Source organism: Cetorhinus maximus, chromosome 8 (genome assembly GCF_964194155.1).
Source record: "Cetorhinus maximus chromosome 8, sCetMax3.hap1.1, whole genome shotgun sequence".
NCBI classification, from domain to species: Eukaryota; Metazoa; Chordata; class Chondrichthyes; order Lamniformes; family Cetorhinidae; genus Cetorhinus; species Cetorhinus maximus.
In genome coordinates, this window is record NC_135886.1 from 57,321,278 (window position 1) to 57,341,694 (window position 20,417).

Here is a 20,417-nt window from a genome sequence, read left to right on the forward strand (position 1 = left end):
CTCTGGAATACTAGTCCAATGACAATACCACTATGCCACCGCCTCCCCATGGGATGTATTGGGGGTTTTGGGGGGGATTGGAGACCAGGTTGGGGGGGGGGGGGGGGTGGGATGTTGGAGAAAATTTGGGTTTTTTTTTTATGGGGTTGGGGTCCAGTGGAGTGGCTGAGGACCTTTGGGCGGGGATTTGCATTATTTGGGAGTTTTATTGGGAAGCCGGGTTTTGGGATTTGGGGTAATTTTGGGGCCAGAGGCTGAGATTTGGGGTATTTTTGGGACCCGGAGAATGGGATTTAGGGTTTCTTTGGGACCTGGAGGTTGGGATTTGGGGTATTTTTGGGACCAAAAACTGGGATTTCGCGCATTTTTGGGGCCAGAGGCTGGAATCTGGGGTATTTTTGGGGCCAAAAACTGGGATTTGGGGTATTTTTGGTGAGCTGGAGGTTGGGACTTGGGGTATTTTGGGGGGCCGGAGGCTGGGACTTGGGGCATTTTGGGGGGGAGCCGGAGGCTGGGATTTGGGGTATTACGGGAGCCTAAGGCTGGGGTTTGGGGGGGGGCGAAGGTTGGGATTTGGGGGGGCCGGAGGCTGGGATTTGGGGGGGCCGGAGGCTGGGATTTGGGGGGGCCGGAGGCTGGGATTTGGGGGGCTAGAGGCTGGGATTTGGGGTATTTTTGGGGCCAGAGGCTGTGATTTGGGGTATTGGGGGGGGCGCCGGAGGCTGTGATTTGGGGTATTTTTGGGGGCAGAGGCTGTGATTTGGGGTATTTTTGGGAGCAGAGGCTGTGATTTGGGGTATTGGTGGGGGGTGGGCTGGAGGCTGTGATTTGCGGAATTTGGGGGACCGGAGGCTGGGATTTGGGGGGCTGGAGGCTGGGATTTGGGGCATTTTGTGGGGGCCGGAGGCTGGGATTGGGGGGGGCCGGAGGCTGGGATTTGGGGGGGCCGGAGGCTGTGATTTGGGGTATTTTTGGGCCCAGAGGCTGTGATTTGGGGTATTTGAGGGGGGGCCGGAGGCTGTGATTTGGGGTATTTTTGGGCCCAGAGGCTGTGATTTGGGGTATTTGAGGGGGGGCCGGAGGCTGTGATTTGGGGTATTTTTGGGCCCAGAGGCTGTGATTTGGGGTATTTGAGGGGGGGCCGGAGGCTGGGATTTGGGGTATTTTTGGGGACAGAGGCTGTAATTTGGGGTATTTGAGGGGGGGCCGGAGGCTGTGATTTGGGGTATTTTTGGGCCCAGAGGCTGTGATTTGGGGTATTTGAGGGGGGGCCGGAGGCTGTGATTTGGGGTATTTTTGGGCCCAGAGGCTGTGATTTGGGGTATTTGAGGGGGGGCCGGAGGCTGTGATTTGGGGTATTTTTGGGCCCGGAGGCTGTAATTTGGGGTATTTGAGGGGGGGCTGGAGGCTGTGATTTGGGGAATTTAGCGGACCGGAGGCTGGGATTTGGGGTATTTTTGGGGACAGAGGCTGTAATTTGGGGTATTTGAGGGGGGGCCGGAGGCTGTGATTTGGGGTATTTTTGGGCCCAGAGGCTGTGATTTGGGGTATTTGAGGGGGGGCCAGAGGCTGTGATTTGGGGTATTTTTGGGCCCAGAGGCTGTGATTTGGGGTATTTGAGGGGGGGCCGGAGGCTGGGATTTGGGGTATTTTTGGGGACAGAGGCTGTAATTTGGGGTATTTGAGGGGGGGCCGGAGGCTGTGATTTGGGGTATTTTTGGGCCCAGAGGCTGTGATTTGGAGTATTTGAGGGGGGGCCGGAGGCTGTGATTTGGGGTATTTTTGGGCCCAGAGGCTGTGATTTGGGGTATTTTTGGGCCCAGAGGCTGTGATTTGGGGTATTTGAGGGGGGGGCCGGAGGCTGTGATTTGGGGTATTTTTGGGCCCAGAGGCTGTGATTTGGGGTATTTGAGGGGGGGCCGGAGGCTGTGATTTGGGGTATTTTTGGGGACAGAGGCTGGGATTTGGGGTATTTTTGGGGACAGAGGCTGTAATTTGGGGTATTTTTGGGACAGAGGCTGTAATTTGGGGTATTTGAGGGGGGGGCCGGAGGCTGTGATTTGGGGTATTTTTGGGCCCAGAGGCTGTGATTTGGGGTATTTGAGGGGGGGGCCGGAGGCTGTGATTTGGGGTATTTTTGGGGACAGAGGCTGTAATTTGGGGTATTTTTGGGGACAGAGGCTGGGATTTGGGGTATTTTTGGGGACAGAGGCTGTAATTTGGGGTATTTTTGGGACAGAGGCTGTAATTTGGGGTATTTGAGGGGGGGGCCGGAGGCTGTGATTTGGGGTATTTTTGGGCCCAGAGGCTGTGATTTGGGGTATTTGAGGGGGGGGCCGGAGGCTGTGATTTGGGGTATTTTTGGGGACAGAGGCTGTAATTTGGGGTATTTTTGGGGACAGAGGCTGTGATTTGGGGAATTTGGCGGACCGGAGGCTGGGATTTGGGGTATTTTTGGGGCTTCCTCTCAGAGACAAGCCGCGCTCTTTTCTTACCTGCTCCGAGGATGAGGAGAGTCGCCAGGAGCGGCCCAGCTCCGGCCGAAAGCGGCACCGGGACCGGGACCATGGCGTCCTGAGGAACCGGAGAGACGCTCTGACCGCGGGAAGCCGCAACGGGTACGGGTGCGAGTGCGCGGGCACGACGGTCTCGGGAACGCGCAGCGGTATCAGAAGCCCGGATCTCTCTGCCTGTGTGTAATGTGTGTGATTTGTGTGTCCCTGCCTGTCTGATGCATGTGTCTGTGTGTGTCTGTCATGTGTGTGTCTGTGTGATCTGCGTGTGTGTGTGTCTGGGTGTAATGTGAGAGTGTCATAGAGTAATAAAGATCTACAGCACAGAAAAAGGCCTATCGAGTCTGCGCTGGTCAAACAAGTACCTAACTATTCTAAAACAAAAATAGCTGGAAAAACGCAGCAGGTCTGACAGTATCTGCCGAGAGGAACACAGTTGTCATAGGAAAGCAGGTAAGTGATTGGTTGGTGAGTATTTCTCTTTTTCCCTCTAGAGCATTGGTTTAAACTAAGGGCCAGGAAATTCAAAATTTCAATTGGTGTCAGTGTAACAGTAAGTGAATTAATAAGAGAATTAGCGATGGGACTTATTAAAAACAATGTGAAAAACGCTTAGACCACAAGGCAAGGCTAAATACTTAACGAGCCCTTTGAAGAAGTACGGTTCTGTCCTCCGACAGGATTTCCGACTGTCTCTTCTGCCCTGCTCACCTTCATTGCTTTCCATTTCTCTCCTGGTGTTTGACAAGGTGTTTACTAAAATTAGCACTTTTCTCAGACAAAACACCTCTTTGACCCTTTTGTCTGTGACATCTTTTGATTATCTGCTCATCTCCACAATCACCACACCCTCAATGTCTCTCTCTCTCTCCGCCCCCCCCCCCACCTTAAACCAATTTATATTTCTCCCTTCTTCTAACTATGCTTCAGTTCTGCCGAAGGGCCATGAAGGCTCGAAACGTTAACTGATTTCTTCTCCGCCGATGCTGCCAGACCTGCTGAGTTTTTCCAGGTAATTCTGTTTTTGTTCCTTTGTATCAGTGTTTACTAACAAAGAGGAAGCTGACAAAATGTTGGTAGAAGCAGAGATTGGGTGAAAATAGCAAGTCATGGTTAATGGTTATTTTTCAGACTGGGGGAGGGTACACAGTGATGTTCCCCAAGGGTCAGTGCTAGGACCACTGCTTTTTTGATATAAATAAATGACTTGGATATTGGAATAGAGTAAAATTTCAAAATTTGCCAATGATACCAAACTTGGTGTGGCAAACTGAGGATGATACCAATCAAATGCAACATGATAGGCTGAGAATAAGAGAAGTGTGTGGTGATACATTTTTGGCAGAAGGGATAGGGAGAGGCCATATAAACTAAACGGCACAGATCTAAAGTGTGTAGCGATAGAGGGAGCTTTGAAAATGGCAGCAGATAATAAGAGAGGTTAGTAAAGCATATTGGATTTTGGACTTCATAAAGAGGTATTGAGTGCAAAAGCAGGAACATCATGCTGAACCTAAGGTTTTGGCTAGAGAAGCAGGGGGAATGTGAGAAGGAACTTTTGTAGACAGTGAGTGGTCATGACCTGGAACTCGCTGCCCATGAGGTGGTGGAAACAGATGATGAATGATTTCAAAACAGAGTTGGATGGGCACTTGAAGGAAATAAACCTGCAGGACTATGGGGATAGAGTGGAGAAATAGGACTGACTGGATTGCTCCACAGAGAACCAGCATCGACTTGATAGGCTGAGTGGCCTCCTTCAGTACAGTTTTAGTCCCCTTACCCAAGGAAGGATATACTTGCCTTAGGTATACTTGATTAATTCCTAGAATGAAGACTGTCCTATGAGGAGAGGTAGAGTAGAATACACCTATACTCTGGAGTTTGGAAGATATTTCACAGGAACATTAGAAAACAAAGTATCACACCAATCCACACAAGGAGATATTCAGCCAGATGACCGAAAGCTTGGTCAGAGGTAGGTGCTTAGAGGAGGAAAGAAAGGTAGAGAGGCGTAGGGATCATTCTTGTCTAGGCAACTGAAGCCACAGTCACCATGGTGGAGCGATTAAAATTGGGGATTTGCAAGAGGCCAGAATTAGAAAAGGGCAGAGATCTTAGAGGGTTGTTGGGCTGATGGAGATTAGAGATAGTGAGAAGTGAGGCCATGGAAGGATTTGAAAACAAGGATGAAATTTTAAAATCAAGACATTGCTTGACCAGGAACAAATGTAGGTCATTGAGCACAAGGGGTGATAAGGAAATGGACTTGTGTGTTAAGAAAAAGGAAGCAGAATTTTGAATAACCTCATGTTTATGGAGGCTAGAATATGGGGGACTAGCCAGGAGTGCATTGGAACAGTTGAACCTACAAGTTATAAAGGCTTGAATGAAGGTTTCAGCAAAAAATGAGCTGAGACAGGGTGAAGCTGGGTGATGTTATGGAGGCAGAAATATGCAGTCTTAGTGATGGCATGAATATGAGGTCAGCAGCTCATCTCAGGATCAAATGTGCTACCAAGTTTCAAACAGACTGGCTTAATAATCTGACTGTTGCCAGGGAGAAGGATGGAGTTGGTAGCTAGGAAACGATTTGGAAGCGGGGAACAAAAACAATGGCTTGTCTTCCCAATATTTAATTGTTGGAAATGACTAGACATCCATTACTGGATATCAGACAAGCCAAAGATGGGTCCTTAGGGGACACCAGGACTAATGATGTGGGAGCAGGAAGAGAAGTCATTGCAAGTGATACTCTGGCTACAATTAAACAGATAGAAATGGAATCAGGTGAGAGCAGTCCCGCCAGCTGGACAGTGAAGAGGAGTTGGAGGATGATGGTATGATCATCAACATCAAAGGTTGCAGACACCTCGAGAAGGGCAAGGAGGGAAAGTTCACCTTCGTCACAGTCACATGACTTTTGTGGCAGGGCAGAAACCTGATTGATGGGATTCAAACACGGAGTATCGGCAAAGATGGGAACAGATTTGGGGTGCCATTACGTTTCCAAGGACTTGGGAGAAAAAAGGAACATTGGAGACAGTGCAAGGGTTTGCAATGACAAAGAAGTCAAGGTTGATTTTTGTCAGTGACAGCAGATGTAAAGGAGAGAGGTACAACACCTGAAGACAGTGAATGATACAAAAACAGAAAATGCTGGGAAACTCAGCAGGCCTAGCAGCATCTGTGGAGAGAAAAACAGGGCTATCATTTTGAGTCCATAGGGTCATATGGACTCGAAACATTAACTCTGTTTCTCTCTCCACAGATGCTGCTAGACCTGCTGAGTTTTTCCAGCATTTTGTTTGTTTCAGATTTCCAGCATCCACAGTATTTTGCTTTTATTCAACTGTCGGCTAACATGAGAACCAGGAGGGGAAGTTGGGTGATCAGCAGTTTAGTGAGAATAGGATCGAGGGAGCAGGAGGTGGGCATCATGGACAAGATCTCAGAGAAGGCATATGGGGAGATAGAAGAGAAACTAGAGAAAGATGAGAGTTCAAGGCTTGGGTGGAGTGAGGGGCAGCAACATTAAAGGATCTGGCATAGTGGGGGGACATGGTAGAGACAGCTGATCAGATTGTCTTGATCTTAGTGACACAGAAGTTTATGAGCTCCTTGCACTTAGTGTTGGAAGTGAGTTTAAGAATGTTTGCAGTTGAGAAAAGTGGCAGGGGAGAATGTATCTTTGCATTCCAGGGTGATCCTGCAGTAGTGTGCAGTTTTGGCAGCTAAGAGCAGGACGGGTTGGCGTTTTAATTGGGTTTCCCTAGCTGGAGAGTCTAGAAAGGGTCATGGTCTCAGTATAAAGGGTTGGCTATTTAGGACTAAATGTGAAGAAATTTCTTAATTCAGTGGGTGTAAATCACTGGAAGCTTTGGATGCTCAATTGTTGAGTATATTTAATACTGAAATTGTTAGCGTTTTGAGCACTAAAAGAAATGAAGGGATGTGGGGTTAGGACAGGAAAGTGAAGTTGATGTATTTGTTCAGCCGTGTGTTTATTGAATTGCGGGTCTGGCTTAAGGGGCTGTATGACCTATTCCTCCTGCTTCTAATTATGTTTTTAAAATAATGAGTCACGTGGTGATCATTTTTCAAAGTGTGTAATTAAAAAAACTTGATTTGTAATTCTATCAGTCTTTTCCATTTGGTTGTCTCTGGTTCCTTTCAGTCATAAAAATAAGGATATGAAAACAGACTCAGGCAGTCATTTGGGTTTTTTAATGCAATCAGGCCCAGGAAAGGCTGCAACATGGTTAAAATGCAGGGGAGCAGTTAGAAGTCAAGCAAGAAATTCCACTTTGTGAGATAGAGTAATGTGTTCATTATTTTATATTAATACCAACATAAATTATACTGATCGAATTAGTTGCTCTGTACGATAACGTACAGTGAAGATACATCTTAACGATTTGTATCTGGCTTCATCTCACCAAATGTTTGTTGGAGCAGCAGACATGATACATTTTGTACAGTTAGATACTGGGCAGTACTGACACAGTCCTAAACACTCAGAACACTTAAGGCTAGGTGGCAGTACCCTGGACATTGAGCGACTGGTCATGAAGTGATTCCGAGGTTTAAAATTAAACAGGACAGAAACTTGAGATTTAAAAATTACCTAGATCAAAAAAGTGGTACTTGAATTTGCAGGATTAGTGATTGAAGAAAAAGTGAAAGAGTTTCAACTAGAGCTGGAGCAACAAGGACAGGAAAAGCATTGCAAATGAAGAACAAATGACAGATCAGAGAGAGAGAGAGGGAACAAAGCTCAAATTCATTACGAGAGTGAGCAGCAATGATATCAAAGACATTGCTCCATTGCACTGGCAATGGCACTACTGCCATTTTTTATTTTCCACAGCAGCCATTCAGGTAACCTTGAGTAACCAAGACCAGCACCCTGGTGGGAAAACTTTTCAGGCTTATAACTGGCCGAAAAAACTTGGAGCAAACTTGGAACCAATGAAAGCCCAATCTTTTTCGAGTTACTTCCACCTCCAAAATGGAGATGGAGCAAAGGCAAAGCACATTTACAAAGTTAAGAGAGAGAAATGTAAATGGTTAAGTAGAATAAATCACTGCAACAAGAGGGAACAGGAAATAACTGAAAAGAAGAAAAAAGAGTAGAATTCATTTTTGAATTTTTTTTAATTAAAATTCAGTTTAATATCACAGTAATAAAAGCAATCCCTAACTCCTAGGCAGCTTCATCACTAATATCAGTGGGTGGAATCTTCTACATCACTCATGTCAGGGGACCTCTGTTCTGTGAACAGCTGATAGTCTGATATTTCAGACACTTACACAGTGCCTAATCAAATCTGTCTAAAATGTCTCCAACACACTGCACAGTGAAGTGTAGAAACACATGTAGGTCATTTCAGCATTACTTAGAGAGGTGAGAAGAAAACAGCCTACAGGGATCACTGAGGGGATCATTTCTTCAGACTACCTCAACAGCTGAAACACTGCCTTTCCTGTCGCATGAAATGCAACTTCAAGCATTGGATAAGTTCATAATATACTGAAATCACCAGTCCAAACAACCATCCCCCCTGTTGTTCAAGAGCTGGGAGCCAAATCCTCATGTTGTATCAGCGAGTGCGTTTCATGATTACATTATACATTTGAGATTTCTAATATATCTGAAACCCACCGACCAACTCCCACAAGAACTCCAAAAACTGGCAGATTGCCCATACAAGTACAAGTTACACGGTTTGTAAAAAAATTCCAGACCATTAGCAAAAATTCAAGCCCACCCCTTCTTCCTACATTCCTTTTCCCTCTCAGGTCCAAAGTCCCTCTCCCATCCCTACTCCCTCCCACTTCCCCATCCTCCCCATCTCCTGTCCTCACTCCCTTGTCCCCCCTGCCTTCCCCATATCCCTTGTCCCTCCCTCCCCGTCTTCCCCCCTTCCCCCATCCCTTGTCCCCCTCCCCCGCCTTCCCCCCCATCCCTTGTCCCCACTCCCCCTTCCCTTGTCCCCCCTCCCCCGCCTTCCCCATCCCTTGTCCCCCCTCCCCCGTCTTCCCCATCCCTTGTCCCCCCTCCCCCATCCCTTGTCCCCCCCTCCCCCGTCTTCCCCATCCCTTGTCCCCCCTCCCCGTCTTCCCCATCCCTTGTCCCCCCCTCCCCCGTCTTCCCCATCCCTTGTCCCCCCTCCCCCGTCTTCCCCATCCCTTGTCCCCCCTCCCCCGTCTTCCCCATCCCCTTGTCCCCCTCCCCAGTCTTCCCCATCCCTTGTCCCCCCTCCCAGTCTTCCCCATCCCTTGTCCCCCCTCCCCCGTCTTCCCCATCCCTTGTCCCCCCTCCCCCGTCTTCCCCATCCCTTGTCCCCCCTCCCCCGTCTTCCCCCATCCCTTGTCCCCCCCCCCCCGTCATCCCCATCCCTTGTCCCCCTTCCCCATCCCTTGTCCCCCCTCCCCCGTCTTCCCCATCCCTTGTCCCCCCTCCCCCGTCTTCCCATCCCTTGTCCCCCCTCATCCCTTGTCCCCCCTCCCCCGTCTTCCCCATCCCTTGTCCCCCCTCCCCCGTCTTCCCCTCATCCACCCTCTCCCTCATCCCTTGTCCCCCCTCCCCCTCATTCTCCTTCCCCCCATCTGCACCTCCTCATCCCATCCTCACTTCCTCCCCAACTCCCTACCCTCATTCCCCCTCCACTCCCTCTTCCCCACCCTCACTGCTCCACTCTCCCTCCCCCTCACTCCTCCTACTGCAGCCACTGAACCAGCCTTCATCTCTCATTTTAAGAACAGAAAGTCAATTTCAACTATACTTTCAGCTCCCAATGAGACAAACTGTGTGTTTAATAGAAGCTTCGCCCATCTAGTTCATCAGATGCTTTATTCTGAAGTCTAAAGTTCCACGTTCCCTTACAAAAAGGGTTGAGTGTCAGTTCTGTTCCTAACAGAGGAGAAAGAATACCTGTGTGTAAGAAATGTTTCTAGTCCCAGACAATATGGTTCCAGGAATTCTCCAGCATCAAGACCCACTTTGCAGCAGTCCTGGATCAACGAGATCACAAAATCCAACTCCTTTTACTGTATTTTATTTTGTTTCTCTTCCCTGAATGGAAACAGAACAGACAAGTGTCCCAGACAAACCAAATCTCATCCTAAAGAGCTAACCAGGCCGTAACTATCTCAGAACTTGCTCAGAATTACATCTGCCACTGCTCAATTTACTCCTTTTATCACTCCAGTAATGGAGCAACTCTCAGTAGGAACACTTCAGGACAACTGTAAAACAAAATGTTTCACAAAGCTTCAATCTTCATTCCACTTCTTTAAGTGCATCATGTAACTTAATGTTTTGTGTTCTGTAGCAAAAATAGTGTGTTTAACCAGGGCTGGTCCTATGTATCCTGCAGGTTGAAGAATGACAGTACTGCCTCACATGAAAGGAACCTGCTTCACCGCACAGGCTTCCTCCAGTCCCCAACAGCACAGCTGCAGAAACTTTGACAAGCTTGTGTGCTTCCTTGGATGAAACCACTGATCTTCAGTCAGGCCTCTGCAGTTATTGCTTGAGTCATGATGGAAAAAGGCTACAATGAAATCTGATTTCTCTCCCCGTAAAATGAGCAGCTGGCGCAGAAGGAGGCAGTATTAACAATGACTGACCTCAGTGTCAGTCAATGACCCAGTAAATGTGGGGGTACTGTGTTTCTTCCAGGTTATCTTAAATGCCTATTGAGCGTAAAACTCTCTTCTCCTTTTCATTGAGGTGATCAGAAAATGGTGTGTAGCAGGGCTGCTGTGCAAACTGACGGAGGTAATCTGTTAGATACGCCTGTAATTAAAACACAGGATCAGTATACATGCACATAAAATATTAACAGCAGCCTTTTCACATTGTAAAATGGAAAGTATTATTGTCAATCTGCTCCCACAACAAGCTATGTAGTTCAGATGCCATTCTTGGTCATTTTGGGGAATTTTTTTTATAAGAATTTTTTCTGTTTAGGAGATCACTTCCCATTCAGACAGTGAAATACATTGGAAGGAATGTTGTAATCTCTTGGGATCTTGTCTCTCGAGACCGATCTCATCCAGCCAGCTGTCTACCTTTAGCTTTTTATCTTAATGTGAGTTGAGGGTTTTGGCCTAAATTATAATTCCTGACAACCCATTCCACCTGTACGTAAAGAATAATTTTCTGATGAGAGCCCTAAAAAATGTCCTTCATCAGCTCTATGCCACCATCCCCCAACCAGCTTACAGTCTCCCCTTCCCCCAACTTGGCCCCTTCCCATTTCCCCACTCCCCCACCCCCCCCCCAACCCCACCCGTGCGCAGTCTCCCCAACCTGCAGTTTCTCCCCTCCTCTCCAGTCTCTCTCCATGCCAGACTGAAGCTTATCCTGCCTGTCCACCCCTACCAGCGTCTCTCAAAACCCCACCCACCAGAGCTGCTCACACCGCCTCCCCCCAGAGCTGCTCATCCCCTTGACCTCCCAGAGCCGCTCAACCCCCATCGCGCACCCCTGAGCCGCTCACCCCCTGCCCCGCCCCACAGAGGCGCTCAACCCCCAAGCTCCACCCCCAGAGACACTCACCCGCCCCCCAGAGCGCCTCATCCCACACGCCCCCAGCCCCACTCACCTCCCCGCCCCCCAGAGGCACTCAACCCACCGCCCCCACCCCAAGCCGCTCACCCCCCCCCCCCCCCCCCCCCACCCCACTGAGCCACTCACCCCACGGCCCCCCCGAGCCACTCACCCAACTTGCCCTTCAGAAGCGTTCACCCCCCGCCCCCACGAGCCGCTCGCCCCCTGCCCCCCCCCGAGCCGCTTGCCCCCCACCGATCCATTCACCCCCCCACCCCGTCCCCCAGAGCCAATCACCCCCCCCGCCCCGTCCCTCAGAGCCGCTCACCCATCCACCGTGTCCCCAAGAGCCGCTCACCCCCCCGCCGCGTCCCCAAGAGCCGCTCACCCCCCCGCCGCGTCCCCAAGAGCCGCTCACCCCCCTGCCGCGTCCCCAAGAGCCGCTCACCCCCCCGCCGCATCCCCAAGAGCCGCTCAACCCCCCGCCGCGTCCCCAAGAGCCGCTCACCCCCCAGCCGCGTCCCCAAGAGCCGCTCACCCCCCCCACCGCATCCCCAAGAGCCGCTCACCCCCTCGCCGCGTCCCCAAGAGCCGCTCACCCCCTCACCACGTCCCCAAGAGCCGCTCACCCCCTCGCCGCGTCCCCCAGAGCCACTCACCCCACGTCCTCCAGAGCCTCACACCCACCCAACCACGCGAGTCTCACACATCCCGCGCACACCTGAGTCTCACATGCGCCCCCCCACTCCCGCCTTCCAGAGCCTCTCACTCCCCATCACAGAGGGTGTTGGAAAATCTAGCTGTGCACCCCTATATTTGCCTCATTTCAGTCTATTGGAAGTTGCCCAGTGTTCACCAACTCCCTCAAGGGAAGCACTTGTGCGACACTATTCCCCTCCCTCGTCTCCGTAAGTCCTATGCAGGATAATTTATCCAAAATCTCTGCTGTACTCATGGCAAATTTAAAAATCCCCATCTCACCCCATTTAATGATGATTCCCAAGTACCTGTAAATCAACTTGATACAAGGGATCTTTCAGAGTGTCTGGATCATCTTCATCATCCTCATCATAATAATCATCATCTGTTTAAAAAGAGCACACCATTACATCCCTATGAGCTTCAAATAGGTGCAATAAATCACATCAAAACCTTTAGAAATCATCTCTCATTATTTAATCATTCAATGAAGTCCAAAGACAGTGTGAATGCCCTGTTCCTCAGAGTGATTGATCCTTTTTAAGCCAATCAATGGGCAAGTTGAAGATTCCATCCACACCGTCAACTTAAGCATTCCAATTTACAATTTGATGATTCTGGGGAATAGAATAAAATGGAGGTGGACGAGCTACCTATCATCTCCGATTTCCTCTTAGTCACCTTGAGTGCCATGTATACATATTAATCTGCAGAGGCTGCTCGTGTGAGATCAACTCACTGAAGCTCTGTATGTACTGGGAACCCAGAAATGTAGGATGATTATTAAGGCTCTGTATCGATTGCCCCATTTTAAAATTCTCCCCTCTAGTTAGAATTGACCTTTTGTCTCTTCATTCTGTTTTGTCTGTTGTGCCTCTACCATCTGCTTCAGATCCAAAATTCAGTAATCGAGGGCCAGCTCGAGTTTGATGTTTTTTCTAAATCGGCATTTTTGTGCATACTTTATCTAATCATCACCTAATCAACTCCAGACAACTCAAACCATTTCTACATTTTTCAATCAGCGGATTAAAGGCAGTAAGTTCCGTAACAATCTTTACTCTTTTCCCAGCAAAAGCTGGGAGTTATTCCTTAATTGTAAAGTTCGACAATTTAGATAATGCAACATTAAATTTGTCCCTAGTTTGGTCAATGGGACCGCAGGTTGGAAGTCAAGACTATTTTGAGCCTGTGACGAGTATAAAATACAAAGCTGCTGTTGTGAGTAGTGGCCATAGGGGTCTAGGGAAAGAAAGTCATTGCTTTCTGATAACCAGTGAATCAGTTTAAAATAGAAACTGAAGTTAAACAATGTGATGAGAGTAAAGATCCTCACACTCCACTGAAACCTGAGGTTAGACTGGCTCATGGACATATGCTGAGCACCTGTCAGAATACAGAACCATTAAACCACAGTGCAGCTAAACAGCAACAATAATGGACGTCTTCAAGCTGCACTGTGTACATGTTATAACATGGAGTGGGAATGGGGCCCCTATCAGAGGATGGTGCTGTCGGAGTGGCCTGCACCTGACTTCTGGAGTCTGCTCTTTGTCAGTTGTTCATGCTTCCCTGTCCCCTTTAGCTCTTACCACACACATTGTGTTAACACATTTTAAAATTTCTTTGAGATCTATCATTATCCATTCTTTTCTCTCCTCTACATATCAGTTCTGCTATTTAACTATCTCATATTCTCCATCAAGCACTCACAGGTCATTCATTTTTTTGTGTGTGTTTTTTTCCCCCCTTCTCTTGGTTTGCTCTTTTTGAAATGCTGTTGAACTGTAATATTAAGGATCCTGGAACACAGGAGTGACTCCTTTTCTCTCAACAGATGCTGAGTGCCTCCAGTATTTTGTTTTGTTACCCATATATAACTAATTACTCATTTAAAATTCAACAGTAACATTTTAATACACAAATAATGGCTCCAATTATTACTTGTATCTAGGAGAAAACCCAATAACTTTTAAAACAAATTATAAAACATAGCAATTTCCAACTGCAACAAACAACTAGATTTCACCAAAATGATCCTGACAATAAATGACATGATGCACATACAAAAATGGACTGCCCAATAATGTGTCAAAAAAACAAGAGCTGGGTCTTTTCAAATACTGACAATAGTTTGTACAGCTTCTTACCATATCTAACGCCTGCTCCTGGATTGAGTAGATCTGATAACAGCTGTCCCGCTAAACCCTCGTCATCATCCTCATCATCATCATCCTGGTCCTCCCACATGTCATTAACTTCATCTGAATACGAGACGCAGAAAAATCAGCTTCACACAGTTAGGCATTTAACAGTAAAGAGGTGCGCGTTGTAAACCATTGGAACAGGGTGAGGGTGCATGTATTGCACACCATGGGAAAAGATGCAAGTGTGCTGCTTCATTGCTGTTGCTTTTTAATTTCCCAGATTTGCAATGTGAATTTTGTGATCAATGTTGGCGAATGGGACGCTATTTCAGTATCAGCAGCAAGCACTCTGGTTAGCTGTGACACAGTGAGATGCCAAGAGGAGTTCCCTCTAGAGTCCTAACTTCAGAAGGCTGCAGTGGGGCATTTTCCATTTGTGTCTCAGCCACCGCTGCACTGATTCCTCTCTCGGTAGGATTGTCGTTTAGGGTTTGAATCCATGGATCCACTCCCATAAGTGACTGCATTAAGACTGTCCAATCTCAGTTTGAACTCAGGAGTCAGAAACTCAGGGTTGAATGCACTGTACCCAGTTCCTTATATTTCTCCCGTCCAGACTCCCTTATCCAAGGAAGCACCAAGACATCGTTGCAGTGCATGGATTGATTAGGATTATTGGCTGGCTTGATAAGAGTGAAAAGTGGGTCTTACTTCCATACAGAATAAAGCTCCAGGACCTGTGCTACAGCACTCATTTCAGTGTAAAAGCAAATAGAAACTAACCAAAAACCAAACATTAAGTTAAGTCCCAGTCAGAGCAGCAGCGGGAGCGGAGCAGAGCGAGCCTGGGGGTGAACAGTGCCAGCGGAGCTTCTCAATAAAAGCCTGAAGGTCGAGGCCTAGATCGAGCCAGTCGGAGCAGCAGCTAACCCCAACAGGGATCTCGCCAGAATTCAAAAAGGCTGACAAAAGTGACATCAGCGCAAAGCAGAAAGCTGATTGGTAGGTAGTGGGTAAGTTGTTTTTCTTCACTTTAAAGCTACATCAAGGAAAGGTAAGAGTTCTAGCTTTCTTTTTAAAAAAAGGAAGAAACTTAAATAATGTTTTACTTGGCTTAAAAAGGGCATTTTAACTAAAGGTATGGCAGGGGAGCTCAGTCCTGTGTGTTGCACGACCTGCAGTACGTGGGAAGTCTTAAGACGTTCCTGGCAGTCTGGATGACCACATCTGCAGGAAGTGCCACTGGTTTGACCAGCTTGAGCGCTGGGTTTCAGAGCTTGAGCATCGGCTGGAGGCACAGCAGTGCATCCGCGAGGCTGAGTTACGTGAATAGCACATTTTTAGAAGTGGTCACCCAGCAGCTTAAGGAAGTGCAGTCAGAGAAGGAATGGGTGACCACCAGTCAGAAGGGACGCAGGCAGGTAGTCAGGAAAACCCCAGAGTGGTTCTCATTCAAGAACAGTTTGCATGTTGGAAAACGGTGAGTGTGACGGTTCCTCTGGGGAGTGCAGCCAGAGCCCAGCTACACAAGGGGGGAGGAGAAAGGGAGGAAGAACAACAGTGGTAGGAGACTCAATAGTGAGGGGTACAGACAGGCTTTTCTGCAGCCGCAGACGTGACTCCAAGATGGTGTGTTGCCTCCCTGGGGCCAGGATCAGGGATGTCACTGAACGGCTGCAGAGCATTCTGAAGCAGGAGGATGAGCAGCCAGAGGTTGGGGTTCACACTGGTACAAACGACGTAGGTAGAAAGAGGGATGAGGTCCTGCAACAAGAATTTAAGGAGCTAGGTAACAGATTGAAAAGCAGGATCTCAAAAGGTTGTAATCTCTGAATTACTCCACGCGCTAGTGAGTATAGGATTAGGCAGATAGAGCAGATGAATGCGTGGCTGAAGAGCTGGAGCAGGAAGAAGGGCTTTAGATTCTGGATCACTGGGTCCATTTCTGAGGAAGGTGGGGCCTGTACAAGTTCGACGGGTAGCACCTGAACCAGAACGGGACCAACATCCTTGCCAGGGGTGGGGCGGGGGGAAAAGAGGGGTTGCTAGTGCTGTTGGTGGGGGTTTAAACAAATTTGGCAGGAGGATAGGCTATGGAGTGGAGGTATACTGGGGGTGATGCACAGGCAAGTATAGAAGAAAAACCAAGTCACTCTGGAAGGCAGTGTGTATATAGTCAAGTTAAGGCACAAGGGAGCCTGGCAAGGCTGGATGGCATTTATTTTAATGCAAGGAGTCTTGTGAGCAAGGCAGATGAGTTGAGGGATTTGATTAACATATGGGATGTGATATCATTGCCGTCACGGAGACATGGTTGAGGCAGGGGCAAGAATGGCAGCTCAATTTTCCAGGGCATAGAATCTTCAGACGAGATGGTGGAGAACGTGAAGTGTAAAAGAGGAGGTGGTGTCGCAATATTGATCAAGGAGTCATTTACTGCAATAAGGAGGGATGATATCTTAGAAGGTTCCTTAAATGAGGCCATATGGGTAAAACTTAAAAACAAAAAGGGGCAATCACATTGTCGGGAGTGTACTATAGGCCTCCAAGTCCAAACAAACAGTCAGGGAGAGATAGAAGGGCAGATATGTAGGCAAATCTCAGAGAAGCGTAAAAATAATAGGGTAATAATAATAAGGGATTTCAACTTCCCCAATATTAACTGGGGTAGACAAAGCCTGAAAGGCTTAGGGAGGGCGGAATTCTAAGATGTATCCAGGAAAGCTTCTTAAGCCATCACACAAAGTCCTACAAGACAAGGTGCTGAACCTAGCTTTAGGGAACAACGCCGGGCGAGTGGTAGAAGTGTCAGCGGGGGAGCATTTCAGTGATAGTACCATAACTCAGTAAGATTTAAGGTAGTTATGGAAAAGGACACAGATGGACCGGAAATAAAGGTCCTGAATTGGGGGAAGGCTGATTTCAATATGATAAGACAGGGTCTGGCCAAAGTGGACTGGGAGCAGCTACTTATAGGAAAATCTACATCAGAGCAGTGGGAGTCATTCAAAAAGGAAATAGTGAGAGCACAGGATCAACATGTCCCCGTAAAGGTGAAGAGTGGGACCAACAAGTCCAGAGAACCCTGGATGTCGAGGAATGTACAGGATTGGATAAGGAAAAAAAGGTAAGCTTATGGTAGATACCAAGGACTCAAAACCACGGAAGCCCTAGAGGAGTATAGAAAGTGCACACTTGGACATGCACACCAAGGTCCCCCTGAATCTCTGTACTTCCTAGAGTCCTACCATTCATTGTGTATTCCCTTGCCTTGTTAGTCCTCCCGAAATAAAAAGAAATTAGGAGAGGAAGAGGGGACATGAAAAAACATTGACGGGTAAAATAAAGGAAAATCCAAAGGTGTTTTATAAGTATATTAGGGGCAAGAGGATAACAAGGAAAAGAGTAGGGCCCATTAGGGACCAAAGTGGCAATTTGTGTGAGGAGCCGGAATACTTGGTGAGGTTTTAAAAGAGTACTTTGCATCTGTATTCAATATAGAGAAGGACAATGTAGGTATAGAAATCAGGGAGGGGGACTGTGATATACTTGAACAAATTGGTATTGAGAGGGAGGAGGTATTAGCGGTTTTAACATGCTTGAAAGTGGATAAATCCCCAGGCCCAGATGAGATGTATCCCAGGCTTCTATGGGAGGCAACGGAGGAGACTGCAGGGACTCTGACTCTAATTTTCAAATCCTCTCTGGCCACAGGATAAGTGCTAGAGGATTGGAGGACAGCGAATGTGGTACTGTTATTCAAGAAGGGCGGTAGAGATAAACCAGGGAACTATAGACCAGTGAGTCTAACATCAGTGGTGGGGAAACTTTTGGAAAAAATTCTGAGGGGCAGGATTAATCTCCACTTGGAGAGGCAGGGAATAATCAGGGATAGTCAGCATGGCTTTGTCAGGGGGAGATCATGTCTAACAACTTTGATTGAATTTTTGGAGGAGGTGACTAGGTGTGTGGATGAGGGTAGTGCAGTTGATGTAGTCTACATGGATTTCAATAAGGCTTTTGACAAGGTCTTGCATACGAGACTGATCAAGAAGGAAAGAGCCCACGGGATCCAGGGCAATTTGGCAAATTGGATCCAAAATTGGCTTAGCGGCAGGAGGCAGAGGGTGATGGTCGAAGGTTGTTTTTGCGACTGGAAGCCGGTGTCCAGTGGCTTACCGCAGGGTTCGGTGCTGGGTTCCTTGCTTTTTGTAGTGTACATTAATGATGTAGACATGAATGTAGGAGATATGATAAGTTTGCAGATGACACGAAAATTGGTGGTGCGGTAAATAAGGAGCAAAGCCTTAGACTACAGGACAATATAGACGGGCTGGTGAGATGGACAGAACAGTGGCAAATGGAGTTTAATCCTGAAAAGTGTGAGGTGATGCATTTCAGGAGGACTAACAAGGCAAGGGAATACACAATGAATGGTAGGACTCTAGGAAGTACAGAGGGTCAGAGGGACCTTGGTGTGCATGTCCATAGATCCCTGAAGGCAGCAGGACAGGTAGATAAGGTAGTTAAGATGGCATATGGGATACTTCCCTTTATTAGTCAAGGCATTGAATACAAGAGCAGGGAGGTTATGATGGATCTGTATAAAACATTAGTTAGGCCACAGCTGGAATACTGTGTGCAGTTCTGGTCGCCACACTATAGGAAGGATGTGATTGCATTAGAGAGGGTGCAGAGGAGATTCACCAGGATGTTGCTTGGGCTGGAGCGTTTCAGCTATGAAGAGAGATTGGATAGTCTGGGGTTGTTTTTCTTAGAGCAGAGAAGGCTGAGGGAGGACCTGATTGAGGTGTACAAAATTATGAGGGGCATAGATAGGAAGAAATGTTTCCCCTTAGTGCAGGGGTCAATAACCAAGGGGCATAGATTTAAGTTAAGGGGCAGGAGGTTTAGAGAGGATTTAAGGAAAAATGTTTTCATCCAGAGAGAGGAGGGTATCTGGAACTCACTGCCTGAAAGGGTGGTAGAGGCAGGAACCCTCACAACACTTAAGAAGTGTTTAGATGAACACTTGAAACGCCATAGCATACAGGGCAACGAGCCAAGTGCTGGAAAAAGGGATTAGAGTAGATAGGGGCTTGATGACTGGCACGGACACAATGGGCCGAAGGGCCTCTTTCCATGCTGTAAACTCTATGACTCTAATCCTCCCCCCACACCCCACCATCCTCTCATCTTGATGGTGGATGGGGGCAGGGTTCTTGTGTGCAGAATACATATCACCAGATGAACAAAGACACCCCTACAGGGAAGGCCGATTTAGGATGGGGAGAGCCCATACAAGAGTCATAATCCCTCTGCTGAAAGAATTGCTGCATGCTATAGCTCAGCCAGGGCCATAATCTTCCAGGTGGCAGCCTTGATGTGCTGTCAATTGGAACCTGACAGATCTGTTACTTTTGTAAAATGTACCCCCTCAGCCCCTTTCTTACCACTTAAAATTCCCATTCAACACTCTGGTGCTACTCATTCAGAATAAATCACTTTCAGACACAACAGCACGAGCAAGCATCTGCATACAGGGTTTCAGTCCTGACCCATGGGGCAACAAATAAAATGACACGACTACAACTGATGGCCAAGGAGACTGGGAAGCAACCTTTGCTACAGACTCCAATAGATCCTCAACAAGGGCTTGCGGTTCACTAATTTCCACGTTAAATGGCAACAGTGCAGCTGCCTATGTATAATACACATGGTTTGAACAGTGGACACATTAAGCAAAACAGTTAAGATCAAACTGGGCATCATTTCCAAAGAGACAGCAGAAGGTAGGTGATTCCCTAACTGTCCAAGCCTATTGTAACAGCTGCAACCTGAACATAATTCAATTTAAAGCATTGTTCTAGCCCCTGCTCACTGACAAATTGCCCAAGTCAATCATTTGTTGTGCCAAGAATATCAGCACAGTGACTCCCACTCTTGGTATGCTGAAATCTTTTGATTTACCCATGAGGTCAGAGGGATGGAACAAATGCACAAAAAAGGGTCCACAAAGAGGATGCCTTTCAGAATATACCAGACATGACCTCTGACCTCATAGAAACGCATGCTGATGGCTGTCTAAAGTTAATGTTTCCCCCAATGGCTCAATCATGAAAAAAGGTGGAGATACCTGGTTTTTATACATTTTTTTGGATGCGGGTGTCGTTGGCAAGGCCAGCATTTATTGTGCGCCCTAACTGCCCTGAAGGTTGTGGTGGTGCTGAAATATAACTGAATGCCTTGCTGCATCATTTCAGTTAATAACCAACCACACTGCTGTGGTAATATATAGGACAGAATGGGTAGGGACATCAGATTTCCTTCCCTAAATTACATTAGTGAACCAGATGGGCTTTTACAACAATCAGTTTGAAGGTCATCATTACAGAGACTAGCTTTTTATTCCAGGTTTATTTAATTAACTGAATTTAAATTCCCCCAGCAGTCTCTGAATCATTAGTCCAGGCCTGTGGATTACTAGCCCAATAACAT

At 47.5% G+C, this 20,417-nt stretch overlaps 2 protein-coding genes across 3 annotated transcripts in view; both read right to left on the reverse strand.

Moving 5' to 3' along the window:
* The window catches only part of shisa4 (shisa family member 4), a 75,294-nt gene extending 72,643 nt beyond the window's left edge, over positions 1-2,651 (reverse strand). For both annotated transcript variants that reach the window (XM_078546905.1, XM_078546904.1), the window contains exon 1: positions 2,496-2,651. In XM_078546905.1, coding sequence (XP_078403031.1) covers positions 2,496-2,568 — 73 coding nt within the window. In that variant the 5' untranslated portion in view covers positions 2,569-2,651. The remainder of the gene's footprint in view (positions 1-2,495) is intronic.
* Positions 2,652-9,558: 6,907 nt separating this feature from the next.
* Positions 9,559-20,417, reverse strand: part of ipo9 (importin 9) — an 89,066-nt gene continuing 78,207 nt past the window's right edge. The window contains exons 22-24 of the mRNA XM_078546903.1: positions 13,923-14,036; positions 12,081-12,157; positions 9,559-10,317 (exon numbers count right to left, since the gene is read on the reverse strand). Coding sequence (XP_078403029.1) covers positions 10,207-10,317; positions 12,081-12,157; positions 13,923-14,036 — 302 coding nt within the window. The 3' untranslated portion in view covers positions 9,559-10,206. The remainder of the gene's footprint in view (positions 10,318-12,080; positions 12,158-13,922; positions 14,037-20,417) is intronic.